The sequence below is a fragment of the Mastigoproctus giganteus genome, chromosome 2 (assembly GCF_048544385.1).
Source record: "Mastigoproctus giganteus isolate SK-2022 chromosome 2, ASM4854438v1, whole genome shotgun sequence".
Lineage (NCBI taxonomy): Eukaryota > Metazoa > Arthropoda > Arachnida > Uropygi > Thelyphonidae > Mastigoproctus > Mastigoproctus giganteus.
The window spans coordinates 98,229,682-98,253,689 of NC_143576.1; the positions used below are offsets into that span (position 1 = coordinate 98,229,682).

Here is a 24,008-nt window from a genome sequence, read left to right on the forward strand (position 1 = left end):
TTTTAGTTTTAGAGAAGTCCATTATTGGAACGAACTTCAATTTGGTGTGCGGAAGGGTTTTATTTTGTTGACTGTTTCTGTTTAAGCCTGTATTTTCTGCATTATTTTGCCACTACTTGATACTAATTACAATGCGAGAGGAGAATTGAAGAGCCAGACGGTGGTGGTAGTTTTTTTTTAGTTAAAAAGCATGGGAAACGTTATGATTTCTGGTTGCGACTCTGACACCATCAGTCATATTGTCGACATGAAAAAAAAAAAAAAAACTATATTCTCTTTCCTCTTCAGATAGATTACCATGTTTTCCGCATTATAAGATACTTCAGGAAAAATTGTTGCCTGAAATTCTCTTAAGGTTCGAATTGTGTGGCATTAGGGGAAAGTTACTTCAACGGATAAAGGGATCGTTGAGTGGCTATTAATAGATAATACTACTCTTATTGGAGCGCCTCAGGGTGAAATTCTGGGCTCAATACCGTTTCAATATTTATTAGCAATATATTAAGCTTAAAGTTTAAGTTTGTAAATGATAGAAAGATTAGCAGGATGGTCAATGAGAGTACTCAGGATATGCAACAAGACCTAGAAAAATTAAGCAGATGATCTGAGAAAGGGCAGTTGAAGTTTTACGTTGAAAAATGCAAAGTATTGCCCGTTGGTAGTACTTTGCATTTGTCAAAAAATTCCAGAATAATATACGAACCGGGTTTCATGCCTTGCTCAAGGTAGTGGAGAAATAAAATTCTGTGCAAAATGTCTATAGCCGCCATAATCAAAATACTGTAATGTGGTTTTATTTTTTTTATCGCTACATGATGAGGAAAACTTATTTATTCCTCATAACATTGCTTTAGGTTCCCGTTTGATGATTCTCCGCGGAGTTTTTCGAGCAGTGTAGACGGTTTATGGGGGTCCAATCAATGATATACATTTAACAGTTTTTGTATCAAAAGAGCCACTCCTCTTCCTCCGTATTTCAGAAGTTGCATATAAACTCGTCCAGGTGATTTGCCACTCCTTCCCTCTTTTAGTAAGAGTTCCACTTAACTTCTTCTAGCTCAAAAGAATGTGCAAAAGTGAATTATGATTTTTTGTTCCCTTAAAAATCTTTGCTCACAAGGATTTTGTCCAGTTAGTAATAATAAAGATCAACAGTGCAAAACTTTATTCAGTTTGCACCTAACAGAACTAGTTCGGATTATTAAAGAAAGGTGCACAGTCAGTGATGGGCTACTTAATTGGCACCTATCTAGAGGGGGCCTCTATTATTGAAAGCACAGAGTAAATAAATAGTATCTTTTCTTAATTAATTGATATAATAATCTCTGAATGCAATTCTGACATCTAATTTAACTGATACAGTTCAGTCATTTGGTCCATACGCTACACGTCTGTTTCGTATTTAGCGTCAGCTCATGAAAGTTCTGGCGCCTCCGTGGGCAGGAGCACCAGTGCGTAGCACACGTTCTTGATCAGACCGGGGTTCGAGCCCGTGACCACCGAATACGGAGGATGCGGAAAGGTCAGGAAATGACAACCGCATATCCCCGGAGCAATATGGCCTTAGTTGCTAATGCTCCTAAAAACCAAATAATAATAATAATAACAACATGAAAGCTCTGACCTCTGTTGGCTGATGCAAGTTGATTTACGTCATATGTCGTGCCGCTACATCGCCCAGACAAGGTAGTGTCATCCCGAAGGCGTGGTGCTAAACTTCCCCACCACTAGACATTACATTGGATGTGCCATCTTTAATAAGCACAAAATATATACACATTTATATTACATCAGTACAATGAAGAGAAATGTAGTTAAAAAAAATTGTTTTTTACAATTTTAGAAACACTGATGGACAGCTCTTGGCAACATCATTTTCTTATTTTGTTTTAACCTTTCCTTTCCTCGAGTTCAGAACCCTGGTGCAGCATGATACGTGCCGCTAAAAATAAGTACAGTACAGTATCTACAGTTTTTTTTTTTTTTTTTTTTTAAATGATTAACTAAACTTAAGGCGGCAGGCGGTAGTACATGTCCACCCAAAGATGACTTTATCGATATATCAGCACTTTAGGGTTTCGTAACAAACTGTTACTATCTTTTCTGTTTCTTAAAGGGATCTCGATTAGACGTAAAAAATTTTTTTAGCAAACCTTTAATAACTACTGGAACAAAAGGTATTTTGCGAAACTGTAAAGTTGTTTTGCTTATTTAATTTGCATATTCATTGTAACTGAATCATTATAGTTCATTTGTACGTATAAACTTTCACACTACGTAACATGCTATCTCGTGTTTAGACGGGACGGTGTCCCCTGAAATAAATTTTAGCCACGATTTTTTTCTGTATCAATCAGTTATAATTACTAGCAGTGGCTAAGCTATAATGCAGGCAGGCAAGGCAATTGCCTCCTGCCCCGGCGTCTTTGGCTGTCTCCTCTTTTTTGCAATTTTCATTAATTAAGTAGGGGCCCCGAACATTTTCTTTGCCTCCGGGCCCGAAAAAGGGTAGCTACGTTACTGATTACTGGTTAAATCCACTGACTCACCTACCAAGATAAGTAGCAAAACCCACTTGCCCAGAACTTATTTTCATTGGAAACATATTTTTCCACGAATCCTAATGTTAGAAATTTTATGGGAGGCGAATTCTCTCCTTCTGAAACTTAAAAATTTTAATACAAGAGTGTTTCATTTCATCAGTTTTCCACTAGTAAAAGTTTTTTTTTAAAATGAAATCTACTTCATATTTTTTTACATGTTGAATAATGAAGCCATTTAAAACTTTTCTTAAGTTGGCAAATTAAACTGCTTCCATCAGGGTATTCTAGGGAACTTTTGCATATTGTTAATTTGATATGGAATGGACTGAAAACATAAGTTATTAAGACAGTGTATAAACATGTATAGTAACTTCAGGAAAGGAGGCCTACATTAATCTCGTAAGACTGCTATAACTTTTTGGAAAGTTGGCTGAAAATAGAACAAAGAAAAATGTATAGAATTGGCTCTGGAGTTCCTGTCAAACTATTATTCAGGAGCTCAAGAGAAACTCAGGATCTCTGTTTACAGATGTTCCTGAGTCAGAGAAATTGTATAGATTATCAGGCTGAGACAGTATGAGGTCTGGTAATGTAGATTAAAAAAAAAAAAAAAAAAAAATGTAAACACAGAGGATAAATGATTCTAGAGTTCTAGATTTGTGTCCAACTTCATATTGTGGTTGGTTGCATTTCAGTTTTGTAGCGTAGTACCAATTTCAAGGTAATGATTGATGGAGTTCATGTTGTTGTGCAAATTGCATGTGGGCCATTGTATTTCAGTGCTGAGGTATCAATAAGCTGTTTAGTTAACACTTGTTTCATCTTTGTAGTAGACAGGCCTGACATAGTCGAGTGTGGTCAGAAGCGAGAGTGCTAGTAGCACATGCTCTTTGAATGGACCAGGGTTCAAGCCCATGGCTGCTAAATATGGTTTATTGTAAACTCCACTGACCTGGTGGTTGTGCCAGAGTATAAACACGAAGTATAATGCATCTTGATGTTTACCCCTTTCATGACAGAGATATAGGGAATGGATAGGTTGTGGGTATGCTTCAACATATTAATATACTCTGTCTGACAGATGACATTTGCAAAAGTATTTTTGGTACTTGATTACTTGTATGGGGACTGAATGTGAGAGGAGGAAATTGTAGACAAGGTTTGATTGGAATGTAGTATGCAAAATTAATTCTTCTAGATGCTCTGTATAGTTTGATGTGAGAGTAGAAACAACAACGGGAGCTGTTAATGTTTATCCTTGTGAAATTGAGTCGAATCAAGATATGAAGGATCCATCATATTCACTTACACATCTGATAAACATGAGTTGGGGATTTACACTTGCTACCCCTAGTGCAAGATATTATTAATACGGGATGGGCCATATATCAATAAATTACTGAAAACAGTTAAAGTAAATATTGACATAATTACTTCAAGATTTAAATTTTACAAATTATTTCTCAGTAAATTAACATTTAACAGGTTGTCCTGTGTATGAGTGATCTGTAGTGCTTCAGATTATCAAGATAATCTGAATATTATCTTGATAATCTGAATGTTGAATGCTTATTGGCAAACAAGAAGAAATATTGTTAATGAATAGACATAATAAAAAGGCCTCTGTAGAGGAAAGGGAAGTTTGGGCAGAGAGAAAACTGGTTAAGCAAGTAGTTGTCTGAACTTTCCACAACAGCTAAGCTCATGGAGTCAAATACATAAAGGAAAATATCCTCAATTTAATAGTCTTATTGAAAATTTTCTGCATCAGTAGGAATACCATTGAGTTTTGTGTGCTAATAGTGTTGCTGTTTTAGTAATGGAGGTGTTTAATTTAGCAAAGAGATCAAGGAACTATATCAGACGTTTATAGTCAGGAATTGATGATAAAGTCTGAAATCTCTTTTAGGCAGGAGAACATTTAATATCTTACATTGTATGTCAGACAGATATTGACCATTACTTCCTGACCAACATGGGCTATGCTGACATTAGTTGAACAATTTGCTCCAAAATCTGTGTGGTGTATTGTAATGGCAAGCATTTTGGCGTTGAACAGTTTGAAATGTATTTGGGGGGGGGGGGAAGAATTTTCCTAAAATTCATCTTTATCATAAGCCTATACATAGAAATTTGTGTGGAGAACACAAATGTACCTGGTTGCACCACCTTTAGCCAGGTAGATGTGTATTGGCTTGGATATTGACCCTCCAATTGTCCACAATGTGCACTGGAGGGTTGACGTGTATGGTCAACCACACTGCACTGGTAGTACTGGATCTAGGTGTTGAACAGCCAGTACACACATGTAAGCTGAGATAGTAATAGTAATCATTGCATGTGATGCAAGAAAGCAAGCGTAAGGGCTTATGTAGCATCAGCCAAAAAAAAAAAAAAAATTCACACAACCATTCCCTCCAAATGTTTGTCCAGTTCCTCCTTAAATTTATTTAACCTATCAACTTCCACAATGACAGATAGAAGTTTGTTCCAGCAATTAACCACCCGATGGCTAAAGGCAAATTTCTGTACATCTATTCTACCTCTGTCTTTTCTTAATTTGAATTTATTAATTTAGTAGTAGTAGTGGCATGTGATGCAAGAAAGCAAGTGTATGAGCTTATGCAGCATCAGCCAAAAAAAAAAAAAAAAACACACCATCGCTCCAAATGCCTGTCCAGTTCCTCCTTAAATTTATTCAACCTATCAACTTCCACGACAGATGGAAGTTTGTTCCAGCAATTAACCACCCGCTGGCAAAAGGCAAATTTCCGCACATCTATTCTACATTTGTCTTTTCTTAATTTGAATTTATGCCCCCTTGGGTTTGTAATCTGAACAAGTGGAAGGATACCATCAGAATTCAGCATGCTCAACCCATTCAAGGCCTTATACACCTCAATCAGATCACCACACAGGTGCCTAGTCTCCAGCCAATGCAGTTTGCAGAACTTAAGCCTCTCTTGGTAAGAGGATCCCTTCATTCCCCTCACCAAACTTGTTGCCCTTCTCTGTACATGCTGAAGCAAATCTACATCCTTCCTAAAATGAGGCCTCCAGACCTGTATGCAGTACTCAAGGCATGATCTGACTATTGCCTTATACAGAGAGACCTCCTCTGTATAAGGCAATCACCTCCTTCTCTCTGCTAGCAAAATTCCTGTATATCATTGACAAAACCCCATGACCTCTTGCAGCCTGTCTGCATTGCTCAGAAAACTTCATATCTGACTGCACAATTACTCCCAGGTCTTTTTCATTTTCTACCACCCTAAGTGTAGTACCACGCAGTTGGTACATTTCTCTGGGGTTACTTCTACCCATATGCAGTACTTTACATTTGTCAATGTTAAACTCCAGTTGCCACTTCTCAGCCCATTTTCCGAACTTATCTAGATCCAGTTGGAGTAGCACACTGTCTTTAACAACCCTGCCAACCTTTGTATCATCTGCAAACTTGGACATTAAACCTGATATATACCTTCATCAATATCATTGATAAATATGCAAAACAACAATGGGCCCAACATCGAACCCTGGGGAACTCCACTAATAACATTAGTCCACGAAGAGCGGCACCCATTGATTACCACCCTCTGTCTTCTCCCACTCAACCATCCTTTTATCCATTGTAGCAACTTACCCGTAATACCATTCTTCTCCAATTTGTACAGTAGTCTCCCATGCGCAATAGTGTCAAAAGCTTTCCTGAAATCCAAGTATATGATATCAAAATTTTTGCATCCAGTTCCTTTGTAACCACATCATAATATCCTATCAAATTTGTCAGACAAGGCTTTCCCTTAACAAACCCATGCTGTGTCTGAATTATTGCTGCAGTCTTGTCTAGATGATCCTGCAATGCATCTTTCACCAGTGACTCCATTATTTTACCCGGAAGAGAAGTTAAACTAACTGGTCTGTAATTACTCTTGCAGCCTGTGTCCACCTTCAATCCCCTTTGTGAATTTGGGATACATTTGCACATCTCCAGTCTGTGGGGACCTCCCCTGAGTCCAAGGATGCTCTCATAATTATGGCTAAGCGTTTGCTTAGTTCCTTTGCAGCCTCCTTTAATATAACTGGATAGATTCCATCCACCCCAGGTGCCTTTCTTGTGTTTAACGTCAATTTCTCTTCCACTTTGGTCTCAGTTATTACAAAATCATTAAGCACCCTGCTACAATTTGATAACCTTCTGGCATTTTCAATCCTTAATAACTCCTCATGTGTGAATGTAGATGCAAAATAGTCATTCAGTTTGTTTGCTATCTGAGTAGGATCATCAATATGGAGAGTTTTGGTGGAAAATATCTCATCCGACCAGTACATTACATCTCTGTGACATAGAGCACTGCCTTGCTGGTCAGGAAGACATTTACCATAACTAGTTGCATATGTTCAGAAATGACGGTCCTGTGCTTTAGAGGTACTGGGGGATCCAGGATTTCCCATTGAAACAATATGCTGTTATGCTGTACCTGACAGCTTGTGTGGTGGGGTTCAAGAACTTCGAGTATGCCACATTTGCACCTGTTAGTTCAGATGGTGTAGTTGAAAATGCAATTCATCCAACTAGGCAATATTTTCGGTTATCCATTGTGTGCAGTAGTTCTGCTGCTGTGTGTGCCCACTGTAGGCACATTTGCTTGTGATAGGCTGTAATAGTCCAACTATGGTAGGATTTGACATGCAATTCACATTTATATGGCTCTACAAATTCCATGATGTTATAGTGGATCCACTCCTTTAGTCATGTGGTGAGCTTGCAGAGACCTTTGACCAGTTGTTCTTTCATAGTAAATTCTTAATAGAATGAGTCATTGCTGTTTGGGAACAAATGAAGGAAAGTGGCAGTGTCTGAGTAACTTGCGCCATTCAGCATTCCTTGTTGGAATTCAGTCAGGTCACACCTTTGCCCCATTCTTCATGTGGAACACTGGCCCTCCAAATGCTCTGCTACCTCTATATAACATAGATAAAGACTACTTTCTTGACGTTTGTCTCCCTCCTCCTTACTACACACTTTATTAAAGATGAAAGGGGAAACACTTCAGTGCAAATTATTTTTAATTCCATTTAAAGTAAAATAGCTATTTCTCAGGTAATTTTTATCACCCTTCTTTAGTGGCTGCTGAAAGTAAAGCAGAATATAAGTAAAAAGTAGTAATTCAGCTATCACAGAACACAATTCACTTTTGTCATTTTTCACTTCATAATTAGCCAAACAGATATCTTTTTCAACACTACAGGTTGAACATTTCTGGTGTAGATCATTTTTCTACTGTATCTGTAACATTAGAGCTTTTCATGATGAAGAATCTATTGTATAGATAAAATTTTGTTGTAATAGTGGATAAAATGAAAGAATTGATGTTCTGATAAATTTTGCTATTGTAGTTGGTGCCCACCAATATTCGGGTTAAAATTCCAAAATACAGCATTGTTTAAATGAGTTATATGCTAAATTTTATCATGATTAACATAATATAAATATTTATTTCTTGAAGACCGTAATAATGTAGCTCATATTTTATTTCAATAGTAAGTTAGCGTCACATGGCGAAAAGGTTGTTTGACACTGCTGGCCATTCTATGTTATATGGAAAATTTCGGTTTTCACCACCTGACCCACTTATTAAAAAAATAATATCATATTTGAAAGAAAAGGTATGTATGCAACTTTTTAAAGATATCATTGTTTCAAAACCCATTCATTAATTTGTAACCTTTGTGTGTAAGGGATGAATGTATATACATATGGATTCTCCCCCACTCCAATTTGTGAAATCATATACGATTTTTATTTAAATTTGATTATTCTTCCAACACAATGTTTTTAATTGCCTTAAAAATATTTCCTATATAAAATTTTGTTTACTTCTATTACTGGTATTTAAGAATGTTGTTGTTGAGATTTAGGCATATGCGAAACTTAATGAAGACTTAACACAAGTCTTCATTTGTGACATTAAATACTAATCAGAAACTGTTCCCAGATCTAGTTAGGAATAGTGCACGAAAATTGAAAGAAATAATTATGTAGTTTAAGATATAGGCAACGCTAGTTTAGTTGTCTAAAATCAGTGATGAAACTGATAATACAAATTTTGGTGGAGGAAAACAGGATGCATAGGCCTCCTACCATGAACTTTTCCACCCCATTAATTTCTGATTTCATTTTGATATACAGTAGTGTCAATAATTTGAACTAATTGGAATCAGAGGTAGTTCAGACTTTCAAACTTATCAAAAATAAAAACAGTGGCTTTAAAATCTGAGAGACTGTCTGATTTTTGTTTTGTTAAAATCCAGATATGGTTTCTCCTATGTGTGAACCACAAATAAACGGCATCTTCAAGGGATAGGTCTTTAGCTGTTCTCATAAGTTTTTTTTTTTTTTTTTTTTGCACCATCTGAATCAAGTTTCAATGCAAACTTTAAAAATTCTGTAAAAGCTCTGTTCAGAATCTTTTTATTCCATATCCTGTTAGTTGCAATTTTTGCATGCTGTGTTTTGTTATTGATTGATGCTTATCTTTTTTTACAACCCAAAAAAAAGTCAGTGAACAGAAATATTAGATTACAAAGTGTTATGCTTAGCTATGTATGTAAGTATAAATTTTTATTTTGTTAACCTGTGGATAATATTCTTCTGATTTTCACATATCATTTAATTTTGTTAATAGGTAATGAACAAAAAGGTGTAAATTTGTGCTTTATATCTTCATTTTTATAGCTTGTGGATAATATTCCGCCTGTACAACAATATCACTTTTTTGTGACCTTAAACAAAGTTGATAACATTGCTGTACATTATCCTCTGGCAGACATACCCTGGTTTTATTCCATCTATCCTTTTGGCACAATATATTTCCTGTTTGTTTCTGTAATAATAGTCACTGATAGTAGCTACCTCATGTGAGACCAGCATATTCTGCCTTGGTGGTTGCCTGATATGCAAGTCCAAGCTCTTAGAAACACCGATCAGAATGCTGAGTTGACACCTAATATCCCCACACTCTTTACATTGAACACACACAAAGACTTGATTGTATCATCCCATTCCAGATCTGCAAACAAGTAGTACATTTTGTAAGACTGTGATTTTGAGGACAACTGCTCCCCATGAGCCATAGCACTCCTACTACTTAGAGTCCTTTGCTTTGCTGTTGTGGTCTGAGGCATGATTTCCATTCAAATTCAATTTAATTGAGAATGTACCGGTTGATACCATAATACGTATTATGGTATCAAGTTAATACCAACCTATGTTATTTGAACTTTCCACACATCTATTTACCACAAATAAAACACTATAATTTCTCCCTACCATGCACAAGTAGCAATATTTGCACCAAATTTAAAAATAAACATGACTAGGATTATAAAGCTATTTATAGAATACAATTTAATATACTAAGTAGGTCAGTAAAACAGCAAATTTTTTAAAAAACTTATCCATTTCCTTACTGGATAAGCAAGTCTGACATTGTCCTACAGATTAAACTCTTGATTTGACAGTTCAAGCTTGGCTGCAACCTGCCATCATTGGCCTGCATGTTAAATGTGAGAAACAACACTATAAATGAACAGGCATTTCATGTGTTTTTAATAAATTTTACTTTTTGAATTCAGATTGACTGTGTCAGTATTTTATCCTCTTTATTGGACTATGGTGTAATCGTGTCATTCTACATCCATTTCTGTGATACGCAAAATTTACTGCTTTTCTTAAAAAATATGCCATTTATGAAAAACTTCCATTATCAATTCCTTTTGTTGCCAGGAACCCAGAGTTTATAATGCAGTTTTTAGACTGTGTATAAGCAAAATGGATGGGGGAAGGGACTAACTGTGAAACAATACCTTCTTTACTATTTACAGACAGAATTTTAGCCATCAAGATTTCAAATCTAGGGGACAAAAAAAAAATTCAAAATAAGGTTTCTTCAAACCCATGAGTAATTATGTAGAAATGTTTTACCTCTTTGCTAAACTCCAAGGCATCATTATATTGTCCTCTGACTTGCCAGTAATCTTGAAATGAATATGCATAAATGTTAATAAAAAATTAGCATGGTTACTAATGGTTTTGTGTTAATTGGCATAGACACAAGCAGTTTGATGGGTGAAAAATTTTCAATTTCTATTTTTAAAGCTGGAACCACCCTTTCACTGTGCAGTAGATGTTGGTTGTGGAACAGGCCAGAGTACTCAAGTCCTTGCTCCTTATTTTAATAATGTTACTGGAGTAGATAGCAGTAGCACACAAATTCAAGAAGCCACTTCCAAATCACTAGTTCCCAATGTAAATTTCAAGTAAGTACTATTTTTATTTTTAGCGACTTCTGTAATTAGTCAAGCAATAATTTAAATCTATATTGGAAGACAAAAATCAGTATGCAAATTTGATATGGGAGTACATATCAGGTCACAAAGGAGGTCAGGCAGGCGAAGGCAGATTACGAGAAATCCTTGGCAAAAGATGCTAAGAAAAACAGCAAGGATTTCTTTACTTATATAAACTCTAAAAGGAAGGGGATGAATCTGATTGGTCCACTTGACATCAATGGTTCGACTGTTGATGATCCTGCTCAGATAGCAAACAAACTGAATGAGTATTTTGCATCTACATTCACACATGAGGAATTATTAAGGTTTGAAAATGGCAGAAGGTTATCAAATTGTAGCAGGATACTTAATGATTTCGTAATAACTGAGAGCAAAGTGGAGGAGAAATTGTTGAAGTTAAACATAAGAAAAGCACCTGGGGTGGATGGGATCTATCCAGTTATATTAAAGGAGGCGGCAAAGCAACTAAGCGAACCCTTAGCGATAATTATGAGAGCATCCTTGGACTCAGGGGAGGTTCTCACGGACTGGAGATGTGTAAATGTATCCCCAATTCACAAAGGGGGATCGAAGGGTGACACGAGTAATTACAGACCAGTTAGTTTAACTTCTGTTCCGAGTAAAATAATGGAGTCACTGGTTAAAGATGCATTGCAGGATCATCTAGACAGGACTGCAGCAGTAATTCAGACACAGCATGGGTTTGTTAAGGGAAAGTCTTGTCTGACAAATTTGATAGGATATTATGATGTGGTTACAAAGGAACTGGATGCAAAAAATAATTTTGATATCATATATATATTTTTCAGGAAAGCTTTTGACACTGTACAAATTGGAGCAGAATGGTATTAAGGGTAAGTTGCTACAATGGATAAAAGGATGGTTAAGTGGGAGAAGACAGCGGGTGGTAATCAATGGGTGCTGCTCTTCGTGGAGTCCCACAGGGTTCGGTATTGGGTCCACTGTTGTTTTGTATATTTATCAATGATATTGATGAAGGTATATCAGGCTTAATGTCGAAGTTTGCAGATGATACAAAGATTGACAGGGTTGTTAAGGACAGTAATGGCAGTGTGCTACTGCAACAGGATCTAGATAATTTGGGCAGATGGGCTAAGAAGTGGCAACTGAAGTTTAACCTTGACAAATGCAAAGTACTGCATATGGGTAGAAGTAACCCCAGAGAAATGTACCAACTGTGTGGTACTACACTTAAGGTGGTAGAAAATGAAAAAGACCTGGGAGTAATTGTGCAGGCAGATATGAAGTTTTCTGAGCAATGCAGACAGGCTGCCAGGGCAGGTCATGGGGTTTTGTCAATGATATATAGGAATTTTGGTAGCAGGGAAAAGGAAGTGATTATCCCTCTGTATAAGGCAATGAACTAGGATAGTCAGTCTGTATGTAGCAGGCAGAATAAAATAAAGAATAAATGGTCAGGCCACGCCATGAGTACTGCGTACAGGTCTGGAGTCCTCATTTTAGGAAGGATGTAGATTTACTTGAGCATGTACAGCGAAGGGCAACAAGATTGGTGAGGGGAATGAAGGGATCCTCTTACCAAGAGAGGCTTAAGTTCTGCAAATTGCAGTGGCTGGAGACTAGGCACCTGAGCGGTGATCTGATTGAGGTGTATAAGGCCTGGAATGGTTTGAGCACACTGAATTCTGATGGGATCCTTCCACTTGTTCAGATTACGAACCTAAGGGGGCATAAATTCAAATTAAGAAAAGACAGATGTAGAATAGATGTGCAGAAATTTGCCTTTAGCCAGCGGGTGGTTAATTGCTGGAACAAACTTCCATCTGTTGTTGTGGAAGTTGATAGGTTGAATAAATTTAAGGACAAACTGGACAGGCACCTGTGCGGTTTTTTTTTTTTTTTTTGGCTGATGCTGCATAAGCTCATACACATGCCAATACTACTACATTGTTATAACTGCCTTCTTTTTTGGTTAGATGTGTAGTTTTCACATATCATTTGCCTTATGTTTTATTTATCAATGTGGATTTCAAAGCTGCCATTAGGCAGCTTGAGCTCTGCTTGTGGAAATAAAGTATACTCCCTCCACCCTAAATAGCTGATTAAAGAGGCATTTTAAATGCTGCTAGGGATGTTATACAAGCACACTGCCTTTTTACCTCATTTTTGATAAACTCAGTCTTCCAATGTTTAGCAGATTTTCATTGTTAGTTCTTTATTTGTGGAAATGCTTCCTGAATCTGAAGTAATGAAAAAGCGATAGCTATTTTAAATTAAATGATATTTAACATGTGCATCCATACTTACTTTGAAAGGTGAATCTACTAGCCTTAATATAGAACACATGATGCTATCAGAATTTGAACAGGACTGAATTTTTTGTAGGGGAAGAAAAAGCGAAATTTGTGGATTCTTTAGGTTCACAAATGACAATTCTCATGTGCTGTGCTCATACTTTCAAAGCAGTAATAGTTGAATTCATGTAACTGTCTTAGAAAGGGGAAAAAAAAAACTAGAATGTGAATTGATTTGCTTTCTACCTTGCATATCAAATAGTGAAGGTGGATTTTGATTCAACATATTATATTTAGACCATTGTTCATTGAAAGGAAAGCATCAAAGAATAAATTGCAAGTGGTATTTAATTTCTTCATAATATAAGTTATCTTTGAACTGGGTATGTTACACATTGTTATCCATGTCATTTTAACCCTGGGGGCTCACATGTGGTGAGTATGGGCTTGGCACACCCAGGGTCCTGAACTGGATATCATCATTCTTTTCTTTCTTGGTGATTCCCTTCTACTTTTCTCTCTCACAGGGTAACTAGGGAATTTTTTTTTTTTTTTTTTGGCTGTTGCAGCATAAGCCTCAAGCTTCCTTGCACCATATAGCTAATAATAATAATTTGCAGAATTATCTAAACCCTTGAGTTGGATCAGAATAAAAAGTTCCAGGATGCATTTTTTTTTTTTTTTTTTTTGACTCATTGAAATATTGTGCAAATTTTGGGTCCTACTATGATAAAGATGCAATCCATAGTTGCATTTTTATCAAGTGCTCAGGCAGGTTACCCTTAGAAACAGTTAGTTATTGAAGAAAATAATCTGAAAATTTGTACATTATTATATGAACCACACTTCGGTTACGAAGGTAAAAAAAAAAACTCCCTGAGAATTATATGATCCCAAGTATCACAGACAAGTTGATTTTAGTGCATTTAATATACAAATCTAAAGTAATAATTTACTTTTACAATACACTTATTTAAGACCAGCTAGAAAATTCACTGCCCTTTATTAAAAGAAGAGCAAAAGGAACTCATTGTTACAGGCTGTTTTTGTAATTTAACTATGAAGTAATGATCACAAGTTTGCCGGTAGCATTGATTTGAAATGCTGTAAAGAGCCCAGAAAATAAATATACACATATCCAAGATAACATTTAGTGGCAAAATTTTTGGTTGAAAATTGATACTTAAAAAAACTTCATCTGTGCATATAGGCTGAAAATTGCACTCGCCATCAAAAATTTCAAAAAGAGGAAATAATTTTCTTTTCATGGCTTGTGACTAAGTTTAGATTGAAGAGCAAGTTTTTTTTCACTTTACTTGGAAATATTCATTCTGAGTAGAAGATAGTGTTATTGTAAAATGAACTAGGATAGTCAGTCTGTATGTAGCAGGCAGAATATCTAAAACTGTTTTGTCTATTTTTATTCTTCCTTTAATTCAGAATGTGAGCATGTTTTCAGTTTTGTTAGAAAGATTAGAACATGGTTCAGGTTATCTTCCAATGAATAAAGACTGCAACTTAACATCATGATATCATAACATGATAAGTGTCATACACGATTTGATCAAAAGATCTTAATTCTTGATGCGTAGTGATAGCTAAAAGATTGAATGAGCTTATAACATCTTTGAGCATGTTCATAAATCATTTACCATCTGACAAAAACATTCCCATTATGCCCTTGATGCAAATCATATATGATTTGCATCAATTCAAGAAATCCAAACAAATACAGTGAACTACCTACATAGAAAATTTACAAAATTGTTTTGATCAGTGATTTCTCTTTTAATTTCAGTTTGTTCAGCAGCATTAATATAAAAAAAAAATTACTACTACATAATTGGAAGGAAAAAAAAAAGTACTTTTGAGCAGATTTTCTCTTTGCTTTTGTCAGACAATGTCTGTTTTCTCACTCTACAAATCAAATTCCCTTTGATTAAAGACATGAAACTGGGAGTAATCTTTAAGATGTAAGACAGTAGCCGCAGGCAGAGGTGGAAATGCTTCTATTGAAATGAGCAGTAGCCTGGAAAGCCAGTTGCTGTGGATCATGAAACAAGTAAACACATGGGCTGTGTTAGAGTAATTAAGAGTAAGAACAGGTGCATGTATACCAATGCTAGGAGTATAGTAAATAAATTTGAAGTGCTGGTTAAGACATCTAAGGTGGATATCAGAAATGTGGTGCCACTCGGATATAAAGGATGCAGAATTGAAATTTAGGGAGTACAATGTGTACAGTAATGGTTATGCTGTTAAGAAACGCACAAAATCTAAGGAAGTGCATCCATTTGACATTGGTGGACAGTGCAATGTTTAGTCAGTTTGGTGTGACACCGGAAAAGCAAAAATGATCGTAGGATTTTGTTATAGGCCTAATGACTCTGATGAGTACAATGACCAATTATACAGAGAAATAGAGTGGGCCAGTAAATCAGTGTCTTCTAATGGGGGATTTTAACTTCCCAAATATAGACTGGAACTTGTGGATGATTGTTTTCTACAGCAGCATGTTACAGAGGCAACAAGGGGGAAGTAACACTCTTAATCTGATTATTAGCAGTGATGTGGGAAATGTAATTACCATAAGTAAAGTTAAGGGTTTTTGCTTTCGTAAAGGCGACTACAGTGGTCTCGGATTTTTTAGGTTCTATACAGTAGGACCAACTGATGTTAGAAACTGCAGATTCTAAATGGGAAGCATTCAAGTAAGTTACTAGGCTTTTTGTTCCAACTAAGAAATACTGCTCTAGGTTCAAGCCCAAATGGATGTCAGATGAACTAATGAGACTCGTGGCAGAAAAGAAAAATGCATGGGATGCACATAAATTCTCAGGTGACACAGAAGCTAGTCTGTAATCAAGTCACAAATGAGGTTAGGCAAAGGATGCAAAGACTTCTTTACTTGGGAAGTTAAAATCCCCCATTAGAAGACATTGATTTACTGGCCCACTCTATTTCTCTGTATAACTGTTGTCATCAGAGTCATTAGGCCTATAAAAACTCCTAACTGAGAGCAAAGTGGAAGAGAAATTGTTGAAGTTAAACATAAGGAAGGCACCTGGGGTCTATCCAGTTATATTAACCGAGGCAGCAAAGTTGTAATTATGAGAGCATCCTGGAGATGTGCAAATGTATCTCCAATTCACAAAGGGGGATCAAAGGGTGACATGAGTAATTACAGACCTGTTAGTTTGACTTCTGTTTCAGAGAAAATAGTCGCATTGCAGGATCATTTAGACAAGACAGCATGGGTTTGTCTTGCCTGACCAATTTGATTGGATACCTGGATTTCAGGAAAGCTTTTGATACTGTTGCACATGGAACACCACTGTACAAACTGGAGCAGTATGGCATTAAGGGCAAGTTGCTACAATGGAAAAAAGGATGGTTGAGTGGGATAAGACAGACTGGTGATCAATGGGTACTGCTCTACATGGACTAATGTTATTTTGTATATTTATAAATGTAGATCAAGCTTTAACATTGACAAATGCAAAGTACTGCATATGGGTAGCAGCAACCCCAGAGAAATGTACCAACTATGTGGTGTTACACTCATGGTAGTGGAGAATGAAAGAGACCTAGGGGTAATTGTGCAGTCAAATATAAAATTTTCTGAGCAATGTAGATAGGCTGCCAGAGTAGGTCATGGGCTCTTGTCAAATGATATGCAGGTGATTATTCCTTGTATAACACAATGGTCAGATCACACCTGAGTACTGTTTGGGATGTAGAGTTGTTAGAACAAGCAACTCTACTCTTAGGAAGAAAGGCTTAAGTTCTGCAAATTGCAGCTTCTGGACACTAGGCAATCTGATTGAGGTGTATAAGGCCTTGAATGGATTGAGCAGACTCAATGCTAATGGAATTCTTCCCGTTGCTCAGATTACAAAACCAAGGAAAGGCAGTTGCACAATAGATTTGCAGAAGTTTGCTGGAACAAACTTCAGTCTGTTGTTGTGGAAATTGATAGCTTAAATTCAAGGCAGAACTAGACAAACATTTGGAATGAATGGACCACTGAAATGGGAAGGGTTTTTTTTTGGCTGATGCTATATAAGCTTGCATCCATCTGTACTATTCTTTTCTTGTGAGAAAGGAAGTTATTACTGTAGCAAATTTAAGTTTGTATAAAAAATGTGATAGCTTGACCTGTTCTTTCTGGAGGTGAGAGAATATATATATAATTCATTATGGGTGTTTCTACATTTTTGAACTTCTTACCCTTCAGTGTGGTTTTCTAAACTAAAGTATCTGCCTTTGGGCAACTTCCTTGAATTTTCATTTTGCATGTAAAAGTATTTTCTACTTTGGATACTCATAAAATTTAAATTGTTTTGTTTTGTTTGTGCATTTGGTTCCATTAGTGTTTGGATAAGCTATAACTTGTATTGTTAGATGATGCAGGTGATTGTTTTATGCTTAGTACCTGTTAATTCTATCAAGTTATGCTAAAGTTCAGTAGTAGATGAATTTTTTTGTGAAATTAGCTTTCCATAAATGAATGGGATCGTGGAAGAGAACAGTCAGTGGATTTTTGGCTGCTGTAAAGGGATAAGTATTTTTACTGTATTCTTTGTTGATTAACATAGTACATTGCATTTTACAGAGATATTAAATAGCGCTCGTTAGCTTCTTACTTATTGTCGATAAGATATAGCTTAACATATATATACAGCATAATACGAAGGACTGTATTAGGAATCTGTTACTTATTATAGTATTAATCTTATTAAAATTCATTGTTAATTAAATTATATTTAAATGGAAATAATTACCCAGACTAGAGATGCAAAGCAAAGAGAGCAGAATAGCTAGAGTGATTCTCCAACGCATCACAATCTCAAAAAATATGCGAAATGTTTGCTGACATTTCTAAAACAGGACAGGTTCTAGCCTTTGTGTGTGCTAAGTGTCAAGAAATTAGGCACCAACTCAGCATTCTAATGGGCTTCTATGAGAGCTTGAGGTGTAGGGTAAATGCCCTCGAAGAAATTAATGAGGAGCCCATCAAGCTCTCAGCTGCCCAGCTCACTGACAGAGCTCACTCCTGTGCATCAGGCAATCTCCAAGGCATAATGTGCTAGTTATTCTTGGTGACTCTATTGTCAGGGAGATGGGGAATATACTATGGTGGAACAGGGTATGTCTGCCAGGGGCAAAAGTTGATGATGCTGTTGTACACATTGGAACTAGTGACATTAAGAGATCTGCAGATTTATTCAACAAGTAATTGTTGTTTGTTTTGTTTTTAGGAGCATTAGCCACTAAGGCCATATTGCTCCGGGATATGCAGTGGTCATTCCCTGACCTTTCCGCACCCTCCGTATTTGGTGGTGACGGGCTTGAACCCTGGTCTAATCAAGAAGCGTGTGCTACGCACTGCCGCTCCTTCCCACCTGGCTACGGAGGCACCTTCAACAAGTAATAGTCACTGTTTAAAAAAAAAAAAGTTGAGAGTTAGGGTTGAATGTGAGTGTCTGCAATTCTGCTCAGACGGAGAGATTGTGCAAGGCTCAAGAGGTAGAATTTTTTTTCATCCTGGTCTATGTTTGTTGACAGGGATGGAGTACAAGAATATTTGCTGATGCTATCGAGGCAGTGTTAGGTAGATCTGAAAACTGCCAGGTTTGGGGGGGGGGGAATACATAGACTAAAAGGTTAACAGTGGTTGCAGGCAGAGGCAAAAGTGATTCTTGCACTGCTTCAATTAGAATGAGCAGCAGCCTGGAAAGCAAGGTGATGGAGATTTCCAGGACTCATAGTGGAACAAGTAAATACATGGGCTGTGTTAGGGTAACCAAGAGTACGACAGGTGCATGTATACCAAGGCTAGGAGTATAGTTAATAAATTTGATGAGCTTGAAGTGCTAGTCAAAACATCAAAGGCAGATATTGTTGGGATATAGTACTTGTTCCTCATTACTTCCAACTGGTTTTCTAGCACTTTTTTCTTTCTTTGTCTGCTGCTCTGGCCAACTCTCGTTGTTTTTCTTCAGCATCCTTTAATTTTTTACAAGTTATAAAATTTCCTTCTTGTTATCATCTTTCTCCACAAGATACTGAAGCTCTTTTTCAGTATTTTTAAACATTTCTCAAAGACAAACATTCATATTCATTGTTACTTAATGATGCCTCTAAGTCCTGAACTTTTTGAATGGCTTCTATTTTTTCAAGATTCCTTTCTGGTAGTTGTCTTTATCTTCTTGCAATCATAGTAATTCTTCTGTTAGGTTTTTTGAGCATGCTTTTAATTGACCTTCAAGGGTTTCTATCTGACTAAGAAGTCGGTCTTCTTCTATAAGAGCCTTCCAACTATTGTCCGAAGTTTCTCGAGTAGTAGTTACCACCTGCTGCAATGTTGAAAGTTTACTTTCTAAAACTTGTTCCCCGTGAAGAGCTTCTTGAAGATATTGTGACAGCTGGTGAAGTAGCTGACACCTCTGGCATAGAAGGTATAACTGCTGTTGATGGCCTCGTTTCTATTAGTAAGGCTTTAGGCTAGCTACTATACATCCACGAGTTGTTTTCCTTGAATTTTCCACCACATCAACACCAAACTGCACAATGTTTCCAGAACAAACTTCTCGTGCAGGAGATTCTTCTGATCCTTTACTAAGCCGCTGGTTGTTAACAAAAGTTCCATTACTATTTTTTGTACCTTGAAGATAAAACTTTCCATTTTCATACCATAACAAAACATGGTTTACAGTCAAATATTGCATTATTTGGTGCTGGATGATACCTGGCCACAGAACGTTCCACTTTTACTGACTTATCCAAAATTAAATGCCGTTCCTGAAATGGGTGAGAATTCGGAGATCCTGGAGCCTTTTCCCCTTCATTAGAAGGGGAAAAGGCTCCAGGCTTTTCCCCTTCTAATGAAGGGGATATAGGCTCCAGGCTTTATTGTCTGTGCAGCTGTGGTTTTAGACTTTGTATCTAAATCAGTGTGGTCTTTCCGGTAAACAACCATTAACTTAAATTTCTCTCCAAAATGCAACCCACTCCAGCCGCTACCTTTTGGAGAAAGAAAATACTATAAATGATATTGTGCTTTCCATCAAGAAAATGGGCATGTTACTCATAGGCTTCTGTGTCACCTGATACTTTATATGCATCCCATAAATTTTTCTTCTCTGCCACAAGCCTCATTAATAAATATCTGATAATTTAAATTTGGAATTAACAATTTCAAAATTTTTGTGGATTTATTGGATGACTCTTTTCTACAGCAACATGTTTGATTGTCTCTTGATCTGATTATCAGTAGTGATTATTCATGCATTAAGAATTTGCAGGTAAAAGAACCACTGGGTGACAGTGATCACAATGTACTGATGTGGGAATTACTTAAAGATGTAACTACCATCAAGTCTAAAGGAAAGGACTTTTGCTTTTGTAAAGGTGACTACAGGGGTCTCAGATAATTTTTAAATTGTGTACAATGGGATCAACTGATGATGTTACCAAAGTTGAATTCTAAATGGGAAGCCTTCAGCGACTTAATTTTGGAGGCTACTGGCTTTTCATTCCAACTAAGAAATACTGTTCAAGGTTTAGGCCTAAATAGATGTTGTTGAATTAATGAGGCTTGTGGCAGAGAAGAAAAATGTATGGGATGCATATAAAGTATCAGGTGACACAAGTCTATGGCAAGTATAATCAAGTCACAAAGGAGGTTAGGCAGGTTACGAGAAATCTTTGACAAAGAGTTCTTTACTTACGTAAACTCTAGAAGTAAAGGGATGAATCAGATTGGACCAGTTAACGTGCTGATAAACTGAATGAGTATTTCGCAATCTACATTCACACATGAGGAGAGTGCCAGAAGTTTATCAAATGCTAACAGGGAGCAAGGTGGAGGAGAAATTGTTGAAGTTAAACATAAGGAAGTAAGCAAACTCTTAGCCATAATTATGAGAGCTTCCTTGGACACAGGGGAGGCCCCCCATGGACTGGAGGTGTGCAAATGTATCACCAATTCACAAAGTGACACAGGTAACCTGTTAGTTTAACTTGTATCTATCTAACTTATTTTCCAGGGAAAATAATGGAATCACTGCAGGATGTAATAATTCAGACACAGCATGGGTTGCACATGAAAGACTGCTGTACAAATTGGAGAGGTATGGCATTAAGGGTAAGTTGCTACAATGGATAAAGGGATGGTTGAGTGGGAGACGACAGAGTTGTAATCAGTGAACACATGTTAGAAGTGGAGTTACCCAGGGTTCGGTGTTGGGCCCATTGTTGTACATTCATCAGTGATATTGATGAAGGTATAATGTCCAAGTTACAAAGGTTGGCAGTATTGTTAACAACATTATGCTACTCCAACTGGACCTAGATAAGTTTGGAAAATGGGCTGAGAAGTGACAACTGAAGTTTAACATTGACAAATGCAAAGTAGTGCATATGGGTAGCAATAACCGAAGAGAAACGTACCAACTGTTGGAACTAGAGAATCCACTACACTCAGGGAAGTGGAAAAGACCTGGGGGTAATTGTGAAGTCAAATATGAAGTTTGATGAACAGTGCAGATGGGCTGGTTATGGAGCCTTGTCAATGATATATAGGAATTTTGCTAGCAGGGAAAGAGACGTGATTATCCTGTTATACAAGGAAATGGTCAGGCCACACCTGAGTACAGGTCTGGAGGCCTCATTTCAGGAAGGATGTGGAGTTGCTAGAACAAATACAAAGAAGGGGGCTCTTACCAAGAAAGGCTTAAGTTCTGGAGAGTAGGCACTGATTGAGAGGTGTATAAGGCCTTGAATGGGCTGAGCAAGCTGAATGGTGATGGGATTCTTCCTCTTGCTCAGACTAAGAACTTGAGGAAAGATGTGCAGAAATTTGCCTTTAGCCAGCAGGTGGTGAAATAGGTTTTTTTTTTTTGGCTGATGCTGCATAAGCTTACATTGTATGCCTCTACTAATTGCCAAAATCTTAACTGGTTCCCTATAAAAAATTTTGATTTAAGGGATATAATACAGTATGTATTTTTTGTACCTTTCTCCATAGGAAGTGGCAATGCATTAAGCCATTTGGAATCATACTTAACAATGACAATTAATAGATATCAGAGCTGCATGGCTCAATACGTTCTATATCAATTAGTTAAGAATGATGTCTTGTAGAACACTTCTGTGCTGATACTTTCCATTGTTGAATCAACTGTACAAATAGTTTACATGTATTCTACACCCTCATAGACAAAATCCTTTTAGTTTCTTAAAAGATTCATTTGGTTTCAAAAAATACGGACTTGTATTTTCCCACTCAAAGATTAGGGTTGGTGATTCGATATATTTTGGGGTCAGCAGGCTTCTGACAAAATCATTGATTTTGTCTGTGAGGGTGTCGAATACATGTAAACTATTTATATAGTTGATTCAATAACAGAGAATTAGCACAGAAGTGTTCTACGAGACAACATACAGCTAAAGCCTCCATTTTATGAAATATTAGTGAACTATTGAGGTATACAGTGCAATAAACAATATTGGTGACTCCTGTAGTAAAAAAAAAAATAAATGTTTGTTTCATGTCAGGAAAACTTGAATGCAACAAATAAGAGGCACACATGCATAGTAACACAACTCTTGACCTATCTGTATATACAGCAGTTCTTTAACTACTTGAAGTTTATCTCAAAACCAAATAAACCTCTAGCTCATGACTAAGGCTATTCCTTTTTGAGTTCACTGCTAATATAGCTTGTGTCATGTATTTCAATCTAGCTCAACTGGTGATTCTTTTGTTTGTTGTAAGGTCCATTACTAGATGAAATTGGGCCACTAATCTTATTAGAAGTGGTCCCTCAGGTATTTGTACTTGGACCATTATTTCTGACATTGATAAAGGGATAGTGGATGTGATCCAGCAGGAGCATATCTTTTCAAAATAGATGAAAATTATCTGCACATGTAGGTATTAAAGTGCAGTTATTAATAAAGTTGTGACATTTAATGTACTTGGTGGTTGGTTAGTTCTGGATATATTCTTTTTCTTTGAAAGTCAATTTCAGATGGTACTTAAGCTTGTGCTTAGTGCTGCACATCGTCCATCTCTCTCTCTCTCTTACTCTGGTTTGGAACAAAAGGAAGTTGCTTATCATTAGCTTAAAGATAAGGAGCAAAATGGGCAGTGTTAACATCAAAAAAATTTGGCAAACAAATGTTTTCAATGTTAACTACATGTAGTCTAAACATGCTTTCACAGCATGTTTAGACTACATGCTGTGAAAGCCCTGTGCAGAATTTTACCTACTTAAACAGTAGGTAGGTAGAAGGGTCTTTGCCAGTATCATTCAGCAGGAATATAGAGACTCACTTATAATATGGTTTAACATACTGTCAAGATGAGTTGAGGATAGTCATGTCCCAGACAAATAGGAAGCAAGCTTAAATATCTTCAAGGGGTGTGTGTGTTAGGGTACCAAACTATACAAGAGCATGTAGTTTTGTCTACAGTAAATGTCATTAATAAAATGAATGAATCTGAACTCCTGTTTAGGACAACAAATGCTGAGTTGTATTTCCTTTGTAAATACATAGTTGGAAACAAAGGTAAAATTACTACATACAGATGGAAAGGGGCATGATTTTGTCCCTTATTGATTGGAAACATTTTCAATCAATGAGAAGATTAATTATTTGTTCAACATGTTAGGGGAAAAGAATATTCTAGATATGATTATCATCCATGAACTGACAGCTCAAGGACAAGCAGGTAGTTTGGTGAGAGGAGAAAAAAAGTTGTTAAATGCAATGGCCAATAACAGCACAGGATGAAACTTTCCATACAGATTATTCAGTGGTAATG

General features: G+C 36.7%; 1 protein-coding gene across 1 annotated transcript in view; it reads left to right on the forward strand.

Annotated features, from left to right (window-relative positions):
* The first annotated feature begins 2,017 nt into the window (after nucleotides 1-2,017).
* LOC150089450 (putative methyltransferase DDB_G0268948) overlaps nucleotides 2,018-24,008 on the forward strand; it is a 28,469-nt gene continuing 6,478 nt past the window's right edge. Inside the window, exons 1-3 of the mRNA XM_090368604.1 lie at nucleotides 2,018-2,177; nucleotides 8,089-8,213; nucleotides 10,705-10,865. Of these exons, the coding sequence (XP_090224730.1) occupies nucleotides 8,103-8,213; nucleotides 10,705-10,865 (272 nt within the window). The 5' untranslated portion in view covers nucleotides 2,018-2,177; nucleotides 8,089-8,102. The remainder of the gene's footprint in view (nucleotides 2,178-8,088; nucleotides 8,214-10,704; nucleotides 10,866-24,008) is intronic.